This window comes from Leopardus geoffroyi, chromosome D3 (assembly GCF_018350155.1).
Source record: "Leopardus geoffroyi isolate Oge1 chromosome D3, O.geoffroyi_Oge1_pat1.0, whole genome shotgun sequence".
NCBI lineage: Eukaryota > Metazoa > Chordata > Mammalia > Carnivora > Felidae > Leopardus > Leopardus geoffroyi.
This window is the reverse complement of record NC_059339.1, coordinates 26,030,001-26,049,911: the sequence shown is the minus strand read 5'-3', so window position 1 is coordinate 26,049,911 and position 19,911 is coordinate 26,030,001. Positions and strand designations below refer to the sequence as shown.

The 19,911-nt window shown below is 53.4% G+C and overlaps 2 protein-coding genes and 1 long non-coding RNA gene across 7 annotated transcripts in view; 1 reads left to right on the top strand and 2 right to left on the bottom strand.

The window, feature by feature from the left end:
- TPST2 (tyrosylprotein sulfotransferase 2) overlaps nucleotides 1-5,772 on the bottom strand; it is a 52,202-nt gene extending 46,430 nt beyond the window's left edge. Inside the window, exons 1-2 of one of the 2 annotated variants that reach the window (XM_045459796.1) lie at nucleotides 5,659-5,755; nucleotides 3,321-3,540 (exon numbers count right to left, since the gene is read on the bottom strand). The gene's annotated coding sequence lies outside the window, so the exon portion shown is untranslated. Of the gene's footprint in view, nucleotides 1-3,320; nucleotides 3,541-5,658 lie in introns of both variants that reach the window. The other variant, XM_045459797.1, reaches the window with a different exon arrangement.
- Nucleotides 5,773-5,893: 121 nt separating this feature from the next.
- On the top strand, nucleotides 5,894-10,722 carry LOC123588609. Of its 2 annotated transcripts, none has more exons than XR_006707931.1 (3): nucleotides 5,894-5,987; nucleotides 9,103-9,155; nucleotides 9,559-10,722. It is a non-coding gene; the product is annotated as an uncharacterized LOC123588609 (long non-coding RNA). The 2 variants fall into 2 exon arrangements; XR_006707932.1 differs by having other exon boundaries at nucleotides 5,930-6,066.
- Nucleotides 10,723-11,600: 878 nt separating this feature from the next.
- CRYBB1 (crystallin beta B1) overlaps nucleotides 11,601-19,911 on the bottom strand; it is an 11,128-nt gene continuing 2,817 nt past the window's right edge. For all 3 annotated transcript variants that reach the window (XM_045457902.1, XM_045457904.1, XM_045457903.1), the window contains exons 3-6: nucleotides 18,924-19,042; nucleotides 15,024-15,156; nucleotides 12,647-12,789; nucleotides 11,601-11,879 (exon numbers count right to left, since the gene is read on the bottom strand). In XM_045457902.1, coding sequence (XP_045313858.1) covers nucleotides 11,696-11,879; nucleotides 12,647-12,789; nucleotides 15,024-15,156; nucleotides 18,924-19,042 — 579 coding nt within the window. In that variant the 3' untranslated portion in view covers nucleotides 11,601-11,695. The remainder of the gene's footprint in view (nucleotides 11,880-12,646; nucleotides 12,790-15,023; nucleotides 15,157-18,923; nucleotides 19,043-19,911) is intronic.

Sequence of the window (19,911 nt, the reverse complement as noted above, 5' to 3'; positions counted from 1 at the left end):
GGGGCCAGACAGGTCACGCGTGTGATGATGGAGAATGGTGGGCACCATGACGACCAGGAGAGCCCAGGACATTTAAGGGGGAGCTTCAGGCCACTCCGGTTTGGCCCAAGCTCCTGAAGTCCCAAAAGAAGTGGGGAGATTGGATTATTCTCTAAAAATATTTGAATGTTGGCTCCATGTAAAATGAATCACCATGGGAGCCACACAAAAACCATCCTGTGGGTCACAGGCATCGACTGCCAGCATGTTACAGCCCCATCTGCCCATTTCACAGCTGGGGAAACGGAGTCTCGGAGGGGGGAAACACCTTACTCGATGTCACAGAGTGACCTGGGAAGCAAAGCTGGGGCTCAGATGCCTCCAGGCCTCTACCCAGCCCCAACTGCTCCAGAGACCGTGGGGAATGGGAGGGAGTGGGGGTGGGGGGTGAGGGTTGGGGGGTAGGAATCTGGGCTACACAAGTCAAGAGCCCTGTGTGTTCTGCCATCCAGGATGGAGCGTGGACAAATGGGCAGGAAAAGGGATGAATACGTATTAGTAACACCTAATAATTTGTAGGGGCATCTGGGTGTCTCGGTCGGTTAAGTGTCTGACTCTTGATTTTGGCTCAGGTCATGATCTCACAGTTTGTGAGTTCAAGCCCCACATGGGGCTCTGTGATGACAGTGCAGAGCCTGCTGGGGATTCTCTCTAGCCCTCCCTACTCTCATGGGAGCACGTGCTCTCTCAAAAATAAATTTAAAAAGTTAAATAATAATACATAGTAATTTGTAGCAATATATATAATACAGTAATAATAACTGATATCTTCTTAGTGTTTTCTATGTGTTGGGCATTAAGATAGGGTATCAGGAGGGGGTAAGATGGTAATTGAAAGTGAAGATGAGGGACACCTGGGTGGCTCAGTCGGTTGAGCGTCCGACTTTGGCTCAGGTCGGGATCTTATGGTCTGTGGGTTCAAGCCCCGTGTCGGGCTCTGTGCTGACAGCTCGGAGCCTGGAGCCTGCTTTGGATTCTGTGTCTCCCTCTCTCTCTCTCTACCCCTCACACACTCATGCTCTGTCTCTCTCTGTCTCAAAACTAAATAAACATTAAAAAAAATTTTTTTTAAAAGTGGAGATGATAATTAAGAGTACAGACTCAGGATTAAAATCCTGTCTCTCCCACTTCCTAGCTCAGGGATCTTATCCAAATTAGTTCACCTCTCTGTGCCTCAGCTTGTCCTTTTTTTTTTTTTAATTTCAATTTTTTTTTTTTTTTTTACTTGAGAGAGAGAGAGAGCACACACATATGCATGTGCACAGGGGCATGGGGCTTGATCTCATGACCCTGGATCGTGACCTGAGCCAAAATCAAGAGTCAGATGCTCAACCGACTGAGCCACCTAGGCGCCCCTTGGCTTGTCCATTTCATATAGCCAGTGGGAGAATCAAATCCAATTGACGCACATAAAGTGCCTCGTGCCTGGTGAGCTCTACTGATATCAGTTATTATTATTGCTTTTTGACAGATGGGGAAGCTGAGGCGTCCAAAGGGACATGCTCCAGACTCCAGCCTGTCTGACCCTGAACCTTCACATTTTGCCTTGTACCAAGGTATGCACTTTACGCCCCCCCTCTCGCCCCCCTGCCAGTCTCCTCTGGTCCAAACCAGGAGGTAGGTCCTCGCTGCACCTCTATTCTGCAGACAAGGAAACTGAAGCATGGGGAAGGCAGCCAGTAAACCCAGACATGCAGCCACGAAGTGGAATAACCAGATTCTAACGCAAGCCCGAGCCCTCCACCATGCGTGCTACCGCTCAGCCTGCCTGCTGGCCACCGGAGCCTGGTCGAAAGTCTGGTTGATGCAAGAATGCACTTGGCAGACGGGACTGCTGCCCTGCCTTGCCTCCCACCAGCTGAGCACACAGGATTACATGAAACTCCTCCCAAGGCAGCAGCCCCAGACGCTCCCCTGGGCATATGGGCGCTTCCCTCGGCAGGGCTCCCCTAGGATTTCGAGGGCTTGGCCCAGCTCGTGGGCTGTTCTCAAGGAATCATTCCCACGAATCCTCCTCAGGCCACAACCCAGGGTGGAGGAGACCAGACAAGGGGCATGGGAGGGGGCAGGATCTCAAAACTGTCTCCTGAGCGGCCCCAGACAGGGTGAACATGTGGCTGCAGAGGGCAAGGGGACCTTGCAGATGGCAGGAACAGGTGGCAGGTGGGGAGGCCAGGAGCTGCTGTTACCCAGACAGGTTTCTGCAGTGCCGCGTGGCAAACCAGAGCCAGCTGGGCCATACCCGGGCTTTCAGATCACTCACACCAGCCGCTTCTGACCCACCTCTCTCACTGCAAATCGATTCACAGTCACGTCGATAACACACTTGGATGGCTTTACCAGTCCCAAGGTGGCACTACATCTAAGTTGTGGCTGGGTCTACACCCACTGCCCAGCAGGATACACTGAGGCCCATGCATGCCTAGGCCCATGTTTCCCCAGGCTATGCAGGAATGCTTGATTTTAAAAGGGCAAGGAGAGGGAAGTATGCACAAATGAATAAAGGCAGGAGGGGCTGGGGCTGGATACAGCGGCCAGAGGCCCATCACAATGGCCCTCCCAAACGACAGATGCCCGGGTAGGACAAGGCTGCTTGTTGGGAGCCCAGAACGCACAGATGAATGCTGGCTTCAGTTCCAGAGCCAGCAGACGACAGGTTTAAGAACATCAGGAAGACCTGATCACCTTCGAGAAACTTGGTTCCTCCATGAAAACGTCATGCTCTGCGCTGGGCAGCTTCACCTCACAGAAGCCAGAGAGCGTGAGGGAAGAGGTGGGGGTCCCAGGCACGGGGGCAAGGCCAAGAGGAGGGACGGGATGTCTGTGCGTCCCGAGAGGCACCAGTAGGGCGACTGCCCTACTCAGGACTGCCGGTCGCAGGCCTGGCGGGGAGCATCTCTTAAAGTAAGGAGTGGCTCAATGAGGCCACTCAGATGGCCCACCTCATATGGCCACCAGGGGAGGGCACCTTCAGAATGAGCATGGGGGGCCGGGGGGGGCGGGGAGCACGGGCAGGACCAGACTCCCTTTCTCAATTGAGGGACAAGCCTTCCCCTGGCCTCTGTGGGTCTTTGCTGTGAGGGGATGCCCTGTTGGCCTGGGGTGGGAAGGTCTGAGCAGTTCTTTCCACTGTGTGCAGGTTCCTAATAGGCAGCCCCAGGTCTGGGGTGGGTACCATGAGCCCCCGGGCTCCCCACTGCCCCCGGTCCCACACAGGGCCCAGCAGGATGCCTTCAGCAAGTTACGTCACTATCACAGAAGCGATGTAAACGCACACATACCTCGGCTAAGCGCTGGCTGGGCTTCGTTACCGGTTTCCTGATGGTCCCGGAGCTGTTCCTCGTGACCCACAGAACACTCCTCATTCTGCTAATGAGGCATTTAATTCCATGCGTATTGGAATATAACTTATAATGAGCACATCAAAGCCAGTGATTTCAAAGATTAGGACGGCTTCGGAGACTGTATTTAGTCCAGATTATCCACACCTTCATCGGCTGCCTGTGGGATTGTAAAATGGGGCAGCTGCTTTGGAAAACTGGCCCTTCTTCAAAAGGTGAAACATAGAATTACCGTGCAACCCAGCAATTCCACTCCTCGGGATATACCCGAGAATGTTCACAGCAGCATTATTCACGACACCCAAAAAGTGGACAGAAAGCAAACGTCCATTAGCTGCCAAGTGGAAACAGAGTATATCCACAGTGGAATAGTATTCAGCCCTTAAAAGGTGATCAAATACTACACCTGAAACTAATAAGACACTGCACGTTAACTATATTGGAGTTGAAAACTTAAAAACAGAAAGTCATGAAATAGCAAAAATATTAAAAAAAAAAAAAAAGGAACACAGAACCCCTACATGCCACCACATGGATGAAACTCGGGCTCATTCTAAGTGAAAAGCACCAGTCACAAAAGGCCACGTTGTGCGTGACTACATTTACATAAAATTTGCATAAAATGTCCAGCACAGGGAAATCCAGAGACCAAAAACAGATGAGTGGTTGCCAGGGGCTGGGGAAGGAGGGATTGAGCGGTGATTGCCGATGGGTCCAAGGTTTCTTTTTGGGTGATGAAAATGTTCTAGAATTAGGTAGTAGTCGTGGTTGCACATCTCTGCGAATATCCTAAAAACCAGTGAACTGAATGCTTTAAAATCTAAATTGTATCTCAGTAAAGCTGCTGTAAAGAGATCATATGCGATTTGGAAGAACAGTGATATAAGCACATACACTGGGTAAATAATACAATAATACAATTAGGATTCAGTAGGGTAAAAATGGTTCACGAATGACTCAAAAAACCCAATTTCACAGTCATGGAAACTGAGGCTGGATAAGGAAGAATGACTCGAGCAGGCTACCTCACTACTAAACCAGGATGAGTCACACTGAGATCTGCCTAACTCCGGAGGCCTGGCCTAACCATCAGGCCATCTAGCTGAAGGAAAAGAGATGGGGTGTAGGGAGAGGTGTGCACAGCCCAGTACGGGACACAGACCTACAAGGAGGTTGGTAAGTGAAGGAAAGAGCAAGTTACCTCAGTGGGTTTCAAAACAGGAACCCCCCCACAATACCTGGGGACTGCTAGGCACCCCAGGATGGGGTGCTGCCTGAAGCTTCTGAAGGATGAGTAGGAGTTTGCCAGCTCCCCTCCCCAACATCCCGACATGACACATGAAGTCAGGAGGCCTGAGGGTAGGTTTCAGCTCTGCCACGTCCTACCTGGGGGCCCTAGTAGGTTACTAGGGCCGTGGGCACATGCCTTTCTGAGCCCCAGTTTCCCCAAGTGATAAGCACAGTGCCTTGTAACAACTGCACTCCATCGGATGGCTCCCACCCTTCCTCCCGAGGGGATGTGCGTTTGAGTGGGAAAGCCAGACCTGACCTCTGTCCCACATTTAATAATAACGACTCTGCCAGGTCCAGCCTCGGTGACCAAGCCCCTCTTCCCTCGCGGCCACTCCCAGTCCCAGCTTTATCTGGCACCTCGCCTCCAGCTCACACTGCGAGGGGGAGGTTGCCGGGCGGTGGGGTCTTCTGGCCGAATTTCGCGGGGGACCCTCAAGTTCACGAGGGCTCCGCGGACCCCAAGCTCTCGGCTGCGCCCTCCCCAGCCAACGATTTCCGCCCCCCGACGCCTCCACTCTGGACACACCTCGCAACTGCCCGGCGTTGCAAGTTAACTTCCACGCGCCCGCCCGGGGGTCCCCGCAAGGCGAGGAGGGGTCGGGGACCCCGACGGCGGTCACACGCCGCTTTCCCCCCACCCCCAACACACACACACACACACACACACACACACACACACACACACACACACGGACGCCGAGCGCCGCCCGGGCTCTGGGTCCGAGGCGGGAAGCGCGGGCCGGGGGCCGAGGCTCTGCCGCACCCCGCGGACATCTCTCCGGACGCCCGGCGCCTGCGGATCCTCGAACCGGCCGCGCGCGCCGCCTCCCGCCCAGCTCCCAGCCCCGGAGCCCCAGCAGCCGCGCCGGGCCCGGGAAGAAGCCGCCCGGGCCGAGGGCTCCCCGGAGCCCGAGGCCGACCCGCAGGCGACCCCCTGCCGGCGGCTGCGACCCGGGACCCCACGCGCCGCCCCAGGGCCACCTACCGTGCCGAGGCGCGGCGAGGGGACCCCGCGCTCCCAGCGACTCTGGGCTGGCCAGCCACCCCGGCCGGGGGAGGGGGAGGCACCCGCGCGCGGGGGCGGGGCCGCGGCGCCGTGACGTTGCGTGGGGGCGGGGACGGGGCGCGGCCCCGCCCCACGGCTGCTCGCCGACCCTGCGGTCCGCCTCCAGACCGCGCGGTGGGGCGGGGCGGCCCCGGGAGCCGACCCCGCCCCGGAAGTCCTCGTCTGCGTGCTGGCTTACCCCCCAGGACGGGCAGCTCACCACTCTTCCTGCCAGGACAGCTCTGTTTCAGAGGCGTACCCTTCTGTCTGTAAGCAGCGGGGTGGAATGGTCGCGGAGAAGTGGTGTGAGACAAGACTATGCCCTGAACACAGGGCACTTACGCTCCGGTGTGTGTGACACAAGGAAAAGAGAGAGAGGGGCTATCATACGTATTCATAGGCGTCAGGGGTTCTCAAGAAGGGGGCAACTTTGCCCTGCCCCCACCGCAAGGACATTTGACAATATCTGAAGACATTTTTGGTTGTCACAACTGGGGGATGGGGGTGTCGTACTGGTGTCTGGTGGGTAGAGGCCTGAGGCGCTGCTAAACATTCTGCAGTAACACGGGACAGCCCCGTCCCCAACCCACCCACCCCCAGCCTAAGATGTCAGCTGTGCTGAGGTTGAGAAACCCTGGCGTAGATGAGTAAAATAAAACTCTAGGCTGGTGGGACTCAGCTCCATCTAAGATATTTAACCTCTCTGTGCCTGTTTCTTCATCTGTAAAATGGGTGCGTAACAGATCTATCTCTGCATTATATGCATACTCACTGAAGGAAAGGGAAGGAAGGGATGCGGCTTACCTTTCATTGTGGACCTTTGTTCTTTGTTGTTGTTGTTTTTAACCGTCTGTATATACGGCCTATTTAAAATGAATTTCTGTTGGGGTGCCGGCGTGGCTCAGTTGGTTAAGCAATCCCACTTCAGCTCAGGTCATGATCTCACAGCTCATGGGTTTGAGCCCTGTGTCGGGCTCTGTGCTGACGCTTAGAGCCTGGAGCCTGCTCCGGAGTCTGTGTCTCCCTCTCTCTCTGCCCCTCCCCCGCTCACTATCTGTCTCTCTGTCTGCCTCTCAAAAATAAATAAACATTAAAAAAAATAAATAATAAACTACATTTCTGTAATAGTTACAGCCATCATGGCAAACACACACACATACATATATATACTAAGTGCGAGGCCTTTATCTAAACACTCCATCTACATTTACATATGTGCACTTTTAATATCCTGTGATAGGTGTATTGTCACCCCCATCTTACAGATAACAGCACCAAGGCCTACAGAAAAGAGGTAATTTGCCCATGCGTTCATTCATAGCTCTTCATTAATTCATTCATGTGTCCAATAAATAGTGCCTACCATGTAGAAAGTATTGGGACTGACGATATGAAATCCCCTGTCTCCGTGAAGCTGACTGTTATTTAAGAACGATGTCATATAGTGTTTCTTGTGCACATGTTAGAGGACTTGTGTGATTAGCTGCATAGTAACTCTGCTGGGTGTTTTATAATGCCCCCTTTGTGGGCAGAGAACTGGAGATCAAGGGAAGAGATCTGAATGGGGACCATCTGTTTAATAACATTCTGGCCAGCAACAGCATTTCCTGAGCGCCCTGTTTCGGGCACTGGGATTCAGCAGTTAACAGGAGGACAAGGACCCTGCATCCACTTGGGAAACCAGACCCTTCAATATGAAGTCACAATACAGTGGGCACCTGTAATTGGGAAGGACAGAGGGGATTAACCTGGCCCCGACAGGGACGACCAGGAGTGTTTACACTGAGGCCTGAAACATGGGCAAAGGTCTACGGAAGAGTGTGCCAACCACAGAGACCAGCAGGTACAAAGGTCCAGCAGGAAGCACTTTCCAGATGCAGGCTTGCGTGAAATGCAGTGGACCAGATGTGGGGAGAGGTGGGGAGTCAGGAGATCAGAGGGGTCTGCAGGGGCTGGATGCTGCAGGGCTTTGCTGAATGTGGGAAGGAGTCAGGACCTCACCCGGCAGCAATGGAAAGACAGGAAGGTGTTCCGCAGGGGAAGGACATGGTTGATTTTGCTTTCTGCAGAGGTCCTCTGACTGCTCTGTGGAGGAGGACAGGCAAGGAAGGCAGGTTGAAGGCTGTTGAAATACTCCAGGGGAGGTGGCCAACCCAGGGTGGGACCAGAGGCAGGGAGGGGATGTTCAGGCTCCAGAGATATCTGGAAGACAGGATTGGCAGATCTCAGTTGTGGGGCTGAAGAAGGGGACCAGATGATCTTCTGGTTTCTAGGTTGGACCTTCTCCTCTTGGTCCTCCAACTTGGTGAACCCCTTCAAATCTCAAGCTAGCTGCCCCTCCTTGAGGAAGCCTACCTGACCCCCAGGAGATCCTGATGAGACGGACACTGGACCATGCAGCCCAGGAATTTGATGTGGCTTTGAAACCAATTGACAGCTCTCCTCCCGTCTGCTCCTCCAATCCATGACCAACCAGGCAGGGGGCCTCTTCTGTCTTCTCTCCCCACCTGTTTCCCCAGCACCTAGATGAAGCCTGGCACTTAGGAGGCCCTCAGCCAATACTTGTCAGAGGCAGGAAGAATAAATGTGGCATAAAACACATTGATTCCAGGGGCGCCTGGGTGGCTCTGTCGGTTAAGCATCCCACTTCGGCTCAGGTCACAATCTCATAGTTCTTGAGTTCTAGGCTTTGCGCTGACGGTGCACTCCTAGCTCGGTACCCAAGCTTCATAAAACACTCTGATCTTAGGGATCGGATCCAGGTGACTGGCTGTCATGGCAACGAGGCTCTAAAGAGATGCTCACCTCTCTGGAAGCTCCTTGGGACACCCTGGCACAATGAACCTTTCCCAAAACTCAGTTGCTGTGTGTCCATCAGCATCGGGTGCCGGCACGCAAGGGATCACAGCCCTCGGTGGCCCTTCCACCCCTCATCCCGCCCCTCACACCCACACACGCTGCTGATTTTGTGTCCGTGCCCTGATGCCCCAAAGATCGTGGTTTGCCTCCTGTTGCTGTGGACGGGAGATAGCGTTCCATAACCAAGGCGCTTTGTCTTCCCAAAGGCCTGTGACTCAGAGATTCATAAGCTGGGATCTAATAGTGAAACAGGATGACATCCCAGCGTGCACTGCGTTTGGAAGCCAGCATTTAGGGCCAAACTCCCACAGAGTCCAAACCGGCCCCGGGAAGCCCCCCCCAAAAAGCTGTGGGCACGACAGCCACATGACCAGGTCCAGCTCCACTGGTGGCCTCCAGCATGGTGCCCATCATCAGTGCTTCTGGTGAGCACCTGATAAAGTCGAACGCTCTAAGTTTCCATTTCGAGGCAAAAAAAAAAAAAAAAAAAGTGACTTCTCTTTCAGCTCTGAAATTCTGTTTCAGGTGGCGAAAAGCTCACGTTTCGCTGGAAGTAGGACCCACGGCAGAAACAACAGGTCGGTCACTCTTAAATGTCCCCCACCCTCCCCACCTTTTTACGTGGGCTTGTCTTGGGCTCACTTGTCCTTTGCGTTTGTTCTGGCTTTTTATCACGTGGTGTGTTGATTCAGGAGCTTGTTAACAAAAGCTAGATAATATACGGACACAGCGGCAAGTCAGGCATCAAATAAATTACTGGGACGCTGCCTGCCTCGTTTTTGCCTATTTGCTTGACTTTGCCGAGCGTCAGCTCGCGTCACCGCACGGCTACCACGCACCCTGTTTTCGTAGAACACCTGTGAGAAAATCAGGGCTTCGACACCTCTGAGTTACAGCAGCCTGGAAAATCTAGATTACGAACACGCGTCAGCTTTGTCACTCCTTAAACCAGTGGATTTCTGTTATGTTTGCCTTTTGTAGGACTCACAGGATTGGCGCACGGAAAACAAAACAAAACACCTGTTCCGCCCAAAATAGTTCTCTCAAGAAGCGTGAAATACAAGTTCTGAGCGATCAGAGAGCAGCTTGGGTCATATCTGAATGGGGAGCGTGTTTCTCTTTCTTTCTGTTTCTCACCGAATTGCGCGTCTTGCTGTCCGCGAGGTCTCACAGTCGGCTCTTGTGACTCCACCGAGTAGAGTGTCAGAGCTTCACCCACGGACCTTAGGAACCGAGGACGGGCATCTGTGTGGCTTGGCTTGGGAATCAGAGAGTCATGGCTGTTCGGAGATAAACTACAGAATCTTGGAGAATCGTGGGAGTTGGGAACCATGGAATGCCAGCGTCAGAGTCTTGGGCCTGCTCGAACAGTCAAGCTGCCCTCGTAGGGACGGGCAGAATGAGTCCCAGGGAATGGAAGCATTTTGCCCAACACTGCAGCTTCTAGCAGTGAGACAGGGCAAACACCCGCATCTACAGATTCCTGCCCCGGAATCTTCTAGTCCAAGACAAGAGAGCCTGTCTTCTAATAGAAGATGCTGGTCACATTAGAGGGTGGAGGCGGGGAGACTGAGGATGGGAGGGAGTGGGAGGGCACGCCTCAGAGGGCAATGACCTTCGGAGTCAGGTGGTGCCTCAACTTTGAAGCTCAGCAAAACCACAGAGTGGGGTTTCAGGAGGCCCCACCCTTCTTTCCAGCTTCATCTCCTGCCACATTCAGCAACTTCTTTCCACCCACCCACCCCCCTCTCCCTCCCCGCTTCTGCCCACACAGCCACCAAGCTAGTGCTCTCATGTCAATAAGCTTTGCTTGGGCCCACCGCAAGCTCTCTCAACCTCTGTGCTTTTCCCATGGTGCCCCAGGCCTGCCAAGTACAGCTGTGTAAGTTGGGCACAGTGCAAAGGTATCGCATTCACACTTCGGGCGTCGCAGATGTAGGCCAAGAAATTCTGGTAGATGGCAGTCAGATGTCTTGAAGAAGAGATATCATTTTATCATTTGTACAAAGATGCCATGTGGGATAGTAGTAAGGCCTTGCTGTTTGCTCTGCCTGGAATGTCATCGTTCTTCTTCCCCACCAGGCAGGCTCCTGTCCCACCCCTCAAGGTCCCCTCAAACATCCCCTCCGCCATGGCCACACACACCCCCCCACCCACCCACCCTCCTGCATGGATTAAAGGTTAATAACATCAATCAATAATAACTGTGGATATGGGAGTCAATATGGCCTGGCACGGGTTTTCAAAGAGCAAAAGGCATGTGCCATTTGTAGTAGGAGGGATGATTCTCAGTGGAACTTGGACCCGGGATTAAGTAACCTTGCACCGGATACAAGAAAATAAGGCTCTTTTCAATCTTCTTTGATTATATCAGGGAGAAAAAACTCTGTGTGGCATGTGTCTCCCATCTCTCTCCGCAACACTTGGTAATCACCCATTTTATCAAAGCTCGAGCGGGGCTACAGGCTTAGAGCCTTCAGCGGGCAGGTGTCTGTCTGATACTTGGCCTTCTTAAAAGGTATATTTACACGATTGCTTTCTATCTATGGCATATGATGCTGATTTGCCACTTCCCGTGGTGCAATAAAGCTTCATTTACAAATCAATGCCTCTGAGCGCAAAATAGGAAGTCTGTTTAAATCAAAATATTAAGTAAATAACAAGACAGGTGTCGAGCAGAGAAGGCAAGAAATCAGCAGCGTGCACGAAGGAGCAGAGTTGGAAAGCACAGATTTGTTAAGAGCTCAGCAGTCAGAGGGCCTGGGTTCAAATTTTTGGCTGTGTGACCTTGGGCAAGTCATTTTTCCCTCTCTGAGCCTCAGTTTCCTCACCTGTTAAATGGGAATAATTATGCTCCCAGCCACTTAGAGTAGTCCAAAAGAGATCTGAAGAGAACGTGTGTCATGAACTTTTGCCTGTTGTGTTTATTACGAGTATACGTAATTATCAAGACAGAGGAAGTCACATGCCGGCAATGATGGGGGACCCGAAAGCTCACATTTATGCACAGACCCAGGAGACAATTTGGCTTTAGGAACTTTTATTTGCGCGGGAAAGATGGGCAAACCGGGTCTGGGGGAGGGGCGGGGCAAGGGAGAAGAGCAGAGTGTGGATGGTTTCACTTGGGGGGCTCGGCGGCGAGGACCGGGAAGCAGCCCTCACGATGCCACTGCCTGTCACGCAGGCGACGCACGGCCTGCATCTGCGGCTGGAAGGCCCCCCACTCGTTCCAGTGCCGGAATTCGCCTGGCTCCAGGAGGTACTGGTACCCGCGGTAGCCGGGATATTGATAGCCAACCCAGCTGGAAGGGAAGAAAGGAGGACAGGGTGGAGATGGTCAGCCTCACTGCCTGGCACCCAGATCCCTGCCGGGACCAGCTCCCCCCATCCCTCCAATCTGTTCTCCATCCCTCATGGGCTTTGGTCACAGGAAGCAGGCGTGGCTCCTCTGTCCTGGCTTTGCCCCTTCTTAGGGCTTCCTATTGGCTTTGGCCAGTAACTCCACCTCTGTAAAAGACCTCAGTTTCCCCTTCTGGAAAGCTATTAGGGGGCCACGTGGGAAAATGTACCTAAAGTGCTTCGTGTGCTTGGGTGGTAGGGAGATCAGTGCACATCCCACCGATGGTGGTGACGTGGGGCTCACACAACAGGATCGAAGGGATGAGAATAGGTTTTGGGGACTGGTTAGCAATGAGGCACAGAAGAAAGAGGAGCCTCCTTTCAAATAGTGGTTTCCTAGGTATGTAAGTGAATTTACACGTAGCGGTTGCGAACGCACAGTCTGATATCAGCAATACTTTCGTTCAGATCCCAGCACCGCTACCTGTTAGCTGTGGGATTCACAGCTAACCAAGCAATTGCTAGGTTTGTTCACACTGACATGTAATTCATCAGAGTATGAGTCCACTCTTCAGGGGAATAATGCTCTGTGGGTGCAATCCCAGGCCCCAGCACCGGGGAGGGGCCATGCGGCCTTCCTACGCACCCGATGTTATAGTCTAGAAGGGGGAACGCCTTTGAGTTCCGTGCTTAAGGCAGAAGCCACGGGCCTGGCAGGAGAGATGCTTACGTTCCACTGGAGACCCTCACGCTGCCCACGCGGTCACAAAAGCCATAGACCCAGAGACTGGGCACATCGTCCTCCTGGATCTCCATGGTGTTGCCCTTGAAGTTGGCACCTTCAAACAGGCAGATCTTGTGCTCCTGGGAGTCCTAGGGAAGGAGAGACCGGGTCAGGCATGTGAAGTGTGAACGGGGCGAAGAGAAGTAACATAGAGGGGCAGAGGACAGAGAGACAGCTGAGTCTGCTTGGGCTGCCATGGGCCTTGCCTGGGGCTGCCACTGTCCGGCCTGGGAGGGCCCTTCTCAGCTCTGAAAAGAAGCTATAACGGCCTGTGTTTCATGGAGCTGTCATGCGGGTTACATGCAGTAATTCACACAGCACTCTCCACACCGCGCCTAGCATACGATTAAGCGCTTACCAAACCCTGTATCCGTCACCGTTATCGTTACAGCCAGGGATGCAGAGGCTCAGAGAGGTCAAGACTCTTGATCGGCGTCGCCCAGCCAGCGAGAGGCAGAGGCTCTCAGAGACGCAATTCATTCCTCCCATCCCAGCCTGCACCCTTCTCCCCTCCGTCCCGCCACGCCAACTCTTTTGTAGTTCCTGGGCTCCCAGTTCATCCTTGCTTCAGGGAATTCGGCACCCCCTTTGCAGCGGAAAAGCCCGTCAGGCTTCTTGTGGCTGACTGGGTCCTCAGCCTCCAGGGAGCTGGCTTCCTCGACCACCCCTGGCCGGCTGCCACCGCCCACAGCAGAGCCCCACTAACCTCTCCTGCTCTCCTAGCCCGGGGTGCGTGCCACGTGCTTTGTGATTACAGATTGATTTCTGTGATTGGGTTTTCAGTAGCAGCCTCTTGTGAGGGCAGGGGTCTGGCCTGTCCCATGAAGAGTTGTGCACCCTTAGCCTGCAACGGAGCCTGGCGGACAGAGGTCAACCGATAGTGGTTGAATGCATGATGGTAAGTGGGAAGTAGGTCAGGTTGGACACCCATCTAATGTCCCAGGAGTGTGGGCTGGGAAGGAGCCAGGGAACCGGGCGGGGAGGGATCAGGAGCTGCCCAAGGAAGAGACCATGGTGGCCCGCACGAGGACAGTGGCCGAGATAGAGAGGAGAGAGGGGTCTGGTGTTCTCAGCCCCGGCAACACCTCCTACCTGGTGGGCATGAGAAAGATATCAGTGCCCGTGACCCGGCCGCAGAGATTCTGATGCAATGGATCTGGGGTGGGGTGCAGGCACTGGGATTTTTTCCCCCTAGTAATAGACTATATAGTTAAGCAAATACGTCCAACCTATTAGAATTTCGACATGCAAACAGTATAGCAACAGTAATGAGATCGTTATATTCTTATTTTTATTTTGTACTACGTGCTCAAACCCTGGTTTGTGTATGTTAGTTACACTGAGAGCACACCTGCCTTCAGACTAGTCAAGAGTTAAGCACTCAACAGCCACATGTGGCTACTCCTTAAGGTATTGGGCAGCTCTAGAAGCTACGAGAAATGCCCTGGCCGGTCAAGCCTCCAAACAAGCTTTGTTGACATAGATTGCCTTTTAAGGACCATTGATTGAGAGATACATCTATGAATTCTTACCAGGGGCCCATTACAGCCTGATAAGTCAGCTCTCAGTTCTGAGAAACATGTTGGGGCGATGCCAAAACAGCTGGCATCACGAACATTCATAGAAGTTCTTCGGGAAAACTCCCATCATGGAGGCAGAAGCTGGTTACCCTTGGAGATCGACACTGGTGACAGAACACACGGCTGGTTCCAGCATCGCAACCAGCACTACTCTGGAAAAACTGCCTTTCTTGGGGATCGCACCAGCGATCTTGGCTTTGAGTTTTCCTTAAGTGATAGTATTTAGCTCAGCTAAATAGTATAAAGGAGCTACTTCAGTATGTTGTCCTATCATCGTGAAGTTCAAGGTGTCCTTCTACGACATCCCTCTTCTCAGCTACCACACAGGCTTGAACCTGCCCCTTGGAGGTTTTGAACAGGCACGGGGATTGTCAGAACTTCTTAGGAGGGTCTAACGTGCAGTCAGGGATGAGAAACAGTCCACAAAGAGAAGCAAGGGAGACACTGAAGTCTCTCGTTCCAACAACTAAGGTAGTGAGTCTCCTCTCTAAAGCGGTAGGGAAGGAAAAAACCATGTTTCGTATGTGTCATTGGTCCAGGGCTCCTAGCAGGGGCTGGGCACACCAGGAACACCTTATAAATCGATGAGTGTCAGGGCCCAGTGCCCTTGGTCATCGTCCCTCCCTGTCTGCCTTTCCTCCTCCTTTCCCTTGCTCGTCCCCCATTGCCTTGCTTGCCATCAGACCTGACCTTTGCTCCTGCCTCCCCACTGATCCCCCAGGACGGGCTCAGAAGCCACTCACCATCTTGACAGGCCGGAAGGACATGAGCCTGTCGCTGCGGTAGCTGCTCGACCACGTGTCCCAGCGCGGGTACTCGCCCTTCTCAAGGACGAACATCTCCCCCCGGAAGTTGGACTGCTCAAAGGCGACCCAGCTGGATGTGGGAGGGATGGACGGAATGACGAGGGCCGGGAGGGGCAAAGGCAAGAAGGAAAGAGACCGTTAGCAGAAGCTCTTGGGTTTGAGCCTAGGCTATGTCACTTACAGGCTGTGTGACCATGGGCAAGTGGCTTTACCTCTCTGAGCCTTGGTTTCTCCCTCTACCATGCCTATTTTCTGGAAGCTGTGGAGGATTCAATGAGACAGTGTGTGTCATTATGTGAGCAAAATGTTTCCCCAGTTGTGGGATTCACACACAACTGAAGCGCTACAAGACCCTGGAGTAAAATAAGACGTAAGAAGACATTTCCCTTGAAACCTGATTACAGCTAGGGGAAAGTCTCTGTTGGGTGCTGACGAACCTTTGGCACTCACTAGTCTCTCTCTCTCTCTCTCTCTTTTCCTTAGGAAAAGAACAGCCATCCACCCAGAGCCTTGAGCAAGCAAACGGTGTCATAGCCCTTCTTTATGTCCATCGTGTTGACTCTTCACCTTTTACTTACAGTGAGTGATACTAGCTTTCCATGTGTGAAACGGATGCCAAGGTTCTTTAGACAGATATTTCATTGTGTAAGAAAGGGTCGTTTGAAATGAAATATACTAAACAAATCAAAGTCTTGGGAGTACAGGGGCAAGGGGCACGCTGATACAGGGGCCCAGATCACATGCTGGATGAGGACTGGTCTGGAATATGAAAGACACCCAGTAATTGGTATGGGGGCAGTGGTAGGAGCATCGCCTTCTCAGACACCTCTGACAATTCAGTGTGACAGTGCATTTGAAGATGTTCAGTCCTCTCCAAGAAAGGATTACAAGCCCGAAGTCACACAGGGCTTTTCCTGGCTTTGTCAGTGTCTCCTGATTAAGGATGGGAAGTGCGCTTGTGTTGAAGGGACCCCCTGGTTCTGGGGGAGGTTGATGAAAAAGTTGAGGCTAAGGGACCCATTTCATAGATGGGCAAGTTGAGGCTAAGGGACCCCTTGGCCTTTGCTCTGTATGTGTTCAGGGCATCTCAGGGAACAAGAGGGGACACTGACATCGGTATCACCTCTCTGGGATCTTCCTCAGAAGGAGACGGGGTGGGGCATGTAGGGGATGGGCTACCACCATGGACTGAAACACTATGAGCCCCTGGAGCCTCAGGTCCTTGTCTGGGGAATGAGCCAATGCCCCCTGGAGTGACAGAATTAAAGATGCAGTTATGGTCCTAGAACAGAGGGGAATCTGCCTCAGCCTGCCTGATCTAGAGGAGATGAGAAAAGGGTGGGTGGATGGATGGATGGATGGATGGATGGGTGGCTGGATAGGTAAGTAGATGGACACAAGGGTAGATGGCTGGGTGGGTAGATAGATGTATTGATGGATGGATGGATAGAGGGAGCAGATGGCTGAATAAGTGGAAAATGGATGGATGGATGGATGGATGGATGGATGGATGGATGGATGGGCTGATCTACAGATGAATGGATAAATGGATAGATAGATGGATGATGAATGGATGGTTGGGTGGATGGGGAGGGAGCCTTGGAAGATGGTGCCATGTAGTAATTAAGAGCATAGACTCTGGAAACTGACCTAAGTTCTAATCCCAATTTATCATTTATCTGCTGCGTGACTTCAGGCAAATCACTCAAACTCATTAAGCCCCAGTAGAGGAGAGGAGAGATTGCATCTACCTGTGAGGGTCGAAAAACGAATGCACGGACCAAGTCCAGCCCAGAGAAATCTCAACAAATACTATCTTTTATGATTAAAGAAAGAACAGAGCTGATGGAAAGACAGAGTCTGATGTAACTTGCCACCCTGCCTGCCTGTACCTCAGGCGCTGGACCTCAGGAATTCTCTGAGATCAGGAAAGACTTTGTGCCCGCAAACTCTCCCTGTCACCGCTCTCGGAGTCATAATACCCAGTGAGGACCTGTTATAAGAATGAGGACTCGTATATATTTGTTTCAATCTTTTCTCATCTCCTGTGGCTCACTGGAGCCTTACGAGCAAGGAGACAAGTAGGGCAGGGATATTAAGTTACAGATATGGAAACTGAGGCTCAGAGGGGCCCAGTCACCGTCTAAGGTCCCGGCATGGTGTCAGGTGTCAGGGTGAAGGCTCCTAGGTTTCAGGCAGGCATTCCCCTCTCTCCCCACCCCTGTGCTGAGGGCACACCCCTCCTCTCCTTCCCCCGCCCGCCTCACCCTCTACCTCTCCCTTTCCCACCACCCTGCCGGTCCTGACACAGACTCAGGACGCTGGACCACAGCCCCTCCCCTCTCCCCGTCGGGCACAGCCCCAGAGCGCACACCGAAGACCAGCTGCATCTTTGTTGGAGGAGAAATACTCTGGGTTTGAGTCACTGTCACCAAAAAAAGCCCGAAAACCCAAATTGGCCACATCCGTAGCTTCTGTTCCCAGCTGGCCTTTGGGTCTGAGGGTGGGGCTGAGGCCGTGTTGACCACACCAGGGGTGGGGGTGGGGCAGGAGGTAGAAGTGCACCTCCTTCACTGAATTTCGCTACACTCACAGGGCAACGGGGAGGGGAAGCAGTCGTCACTGTCACCCGCTAGGTTTGGGCAGGCACGAAGTGCCAGGCTGCCTTATCTCTTTCAGGCTTCAGCATAATTCGATGGAGGGGAGTGGGGACCATTACTCTCTCCATTTCAGAGATGAGAAAACGGAGGTTCGGAGACGGTACAGGTGAATGGGGGAGGTGGGACTTCAACTCAGGCCTGACTGACCTCAAAGCCCATCTCTGCCCTTTTGTACTGCAGTCCCACGATGCTGGGTATACAGGCTGACCACACCCCTTGGGGGGTGGGGGGCTGGTGGGACAAGAGGCAAAGCAGCCACGTGGGTCCTGTCCTGCACTCTGACCTCAGCAGGGCTTGGAGCCGGTATAGCCACTGCATCCACCAGGCTTTCCAGGGGGGTCACTAAGGCCCAGAGAGGCCCGGAGAGCCAGGGGCAGGCAGTGGAGTAAGTGGTGAAAACACTGGATGAAACTGACCTGAGTTGAATCCAGAAGCTGCCACTTACCGCTGCGTGACTTTGGCCAAGGGACCTAACCCCTCTGAGCCTCGGTTTCCCCGACTGTGAAAAGGGCATAAGAAAAGCGCCTGCCTTGGGGCGCCTGGGTGCTCAGTCGGTTGGGCGGCCGACTCCGGCTCAGGTCATGATCTCGCGGTCTGTGAGTTCGAGCCCCGCATCGGGCTCCGTGCTGACAGGTCCGAGCCTGGAGCCTGCCTCGGATTCTGTGTCTCCCTCTCTCTCTGCCCCTTCCCCACTCGCGCTGTCTTTCTCTCTCACAAAAATAAATAAAACATTAAAAAAAAGAAAAAAAGAACAGCCCATGCCTCATGTAGCAATCATCTAGGTAAAGCCCTCAGTCGGTGTCCAGCACCTACTGTGCTCAGTGGATGCTGACTGTTTCTCGTAAGGCTGCCTGAGGCCCAGGAGGGAGGCAGTGGGAAAAGCAGGGTTCGTTCCTTCTGTAGAGAAAAAGCGTTTCTCCCCCAGAATCGTGACTTACTGTGTGACCTTACGCTAATCAAATCATCTCTCTGAACCTCAGTTTCTTCACCTGTAGAATGGGAAGGGGGATAATACCGCCCCCTCGCGTTTGAAACAAGGCCTGGAAATATTACACGCGTCTCCACTAACATGGACCAGGTGCCCAGGAAATGGCAGCTACTGTGTTTCATTATTGTTATTCTACTGTGGCCCTGGGAGTGCCCTTCCCGCCCCCCCCCCCCCTCCGCCAACACTCACGGTCCGGAGATGACAATGAGGCTGCGCACTCGGTCGAAGCCACGGTCCGCCAGGTTCAAGCACTCCCCAGAGAATTCCACACGCCGGCCCTGGAAGTTCTCCTGCTCAAAGACCACCAGCTGCAGGAGGGAACCCCCGTCCCCGGGGGGGGGGGGGCGGAAAGGGGTACGGAGTGAGGGGGTAGGTACACCCCCCAGGTCAAAACTTCATTAAGTAACTATATAAGTAAGAGCAGACCCACACGGATCATAGGAGAGTGAGCCACGAGCCAAATTCTGTGAAACTGTCCTGTCCTCCCTTCCTTATACTTCTGGACTGAGCATCTCTGCACCATCTTTAGGAATTGATGGCTCTTCCTTCCCGCCTTGGTGCTGTTCCTTCTGCCTGGAATGCCCTCTCCAACATACGTCCCCATCCTGGAGCTCATCCATGGTCCCTGTCCTGCTCTAGGCTCAGATGTCACCTCCTCCAGGAAGACTTCCCTGATACGCTTGCCCCATGCGGGCTTGGTTGAGTGACCCTGCACTGTGCTTAACCCATTATCAGCACAACCAACACGGTCCCTGCTGCTTTGCTTCCTGGCTTCTCTCTGTGCACCCCCTCCCCCTTTATTCAACCTCCAAAGACCAAAGGCTCCTCCAGGGCAGGGTGTGGGGTTGATCTGATTGTGTACCCGCAGCCTCAGGCTCAGCGCCTGTCACAGAGCTGACGCTCAGAAAGCACTTGGCAGTTCACCTGCCTCAGCGTAGGGGCCTCTGCGCTGAACTTGGGCTAATCCCTCCCTTCACTGGGCCTCCAGCATTTTGTTGTCCCGAGCTGGGAAAACCTCGCCGTTCACTTGAACTGAGGCAAGTGTCCTCCTTCTCTGAGCCTCAGTTTCCCCAGCTATACAAGGAGGAGGTGCACACACCCTTGACCCAGCACGTGCACGCCTCCACTTGCCCTCCCCAGAGGAACTCTGGCACGTGGGCCTCAGGAGACACGGACA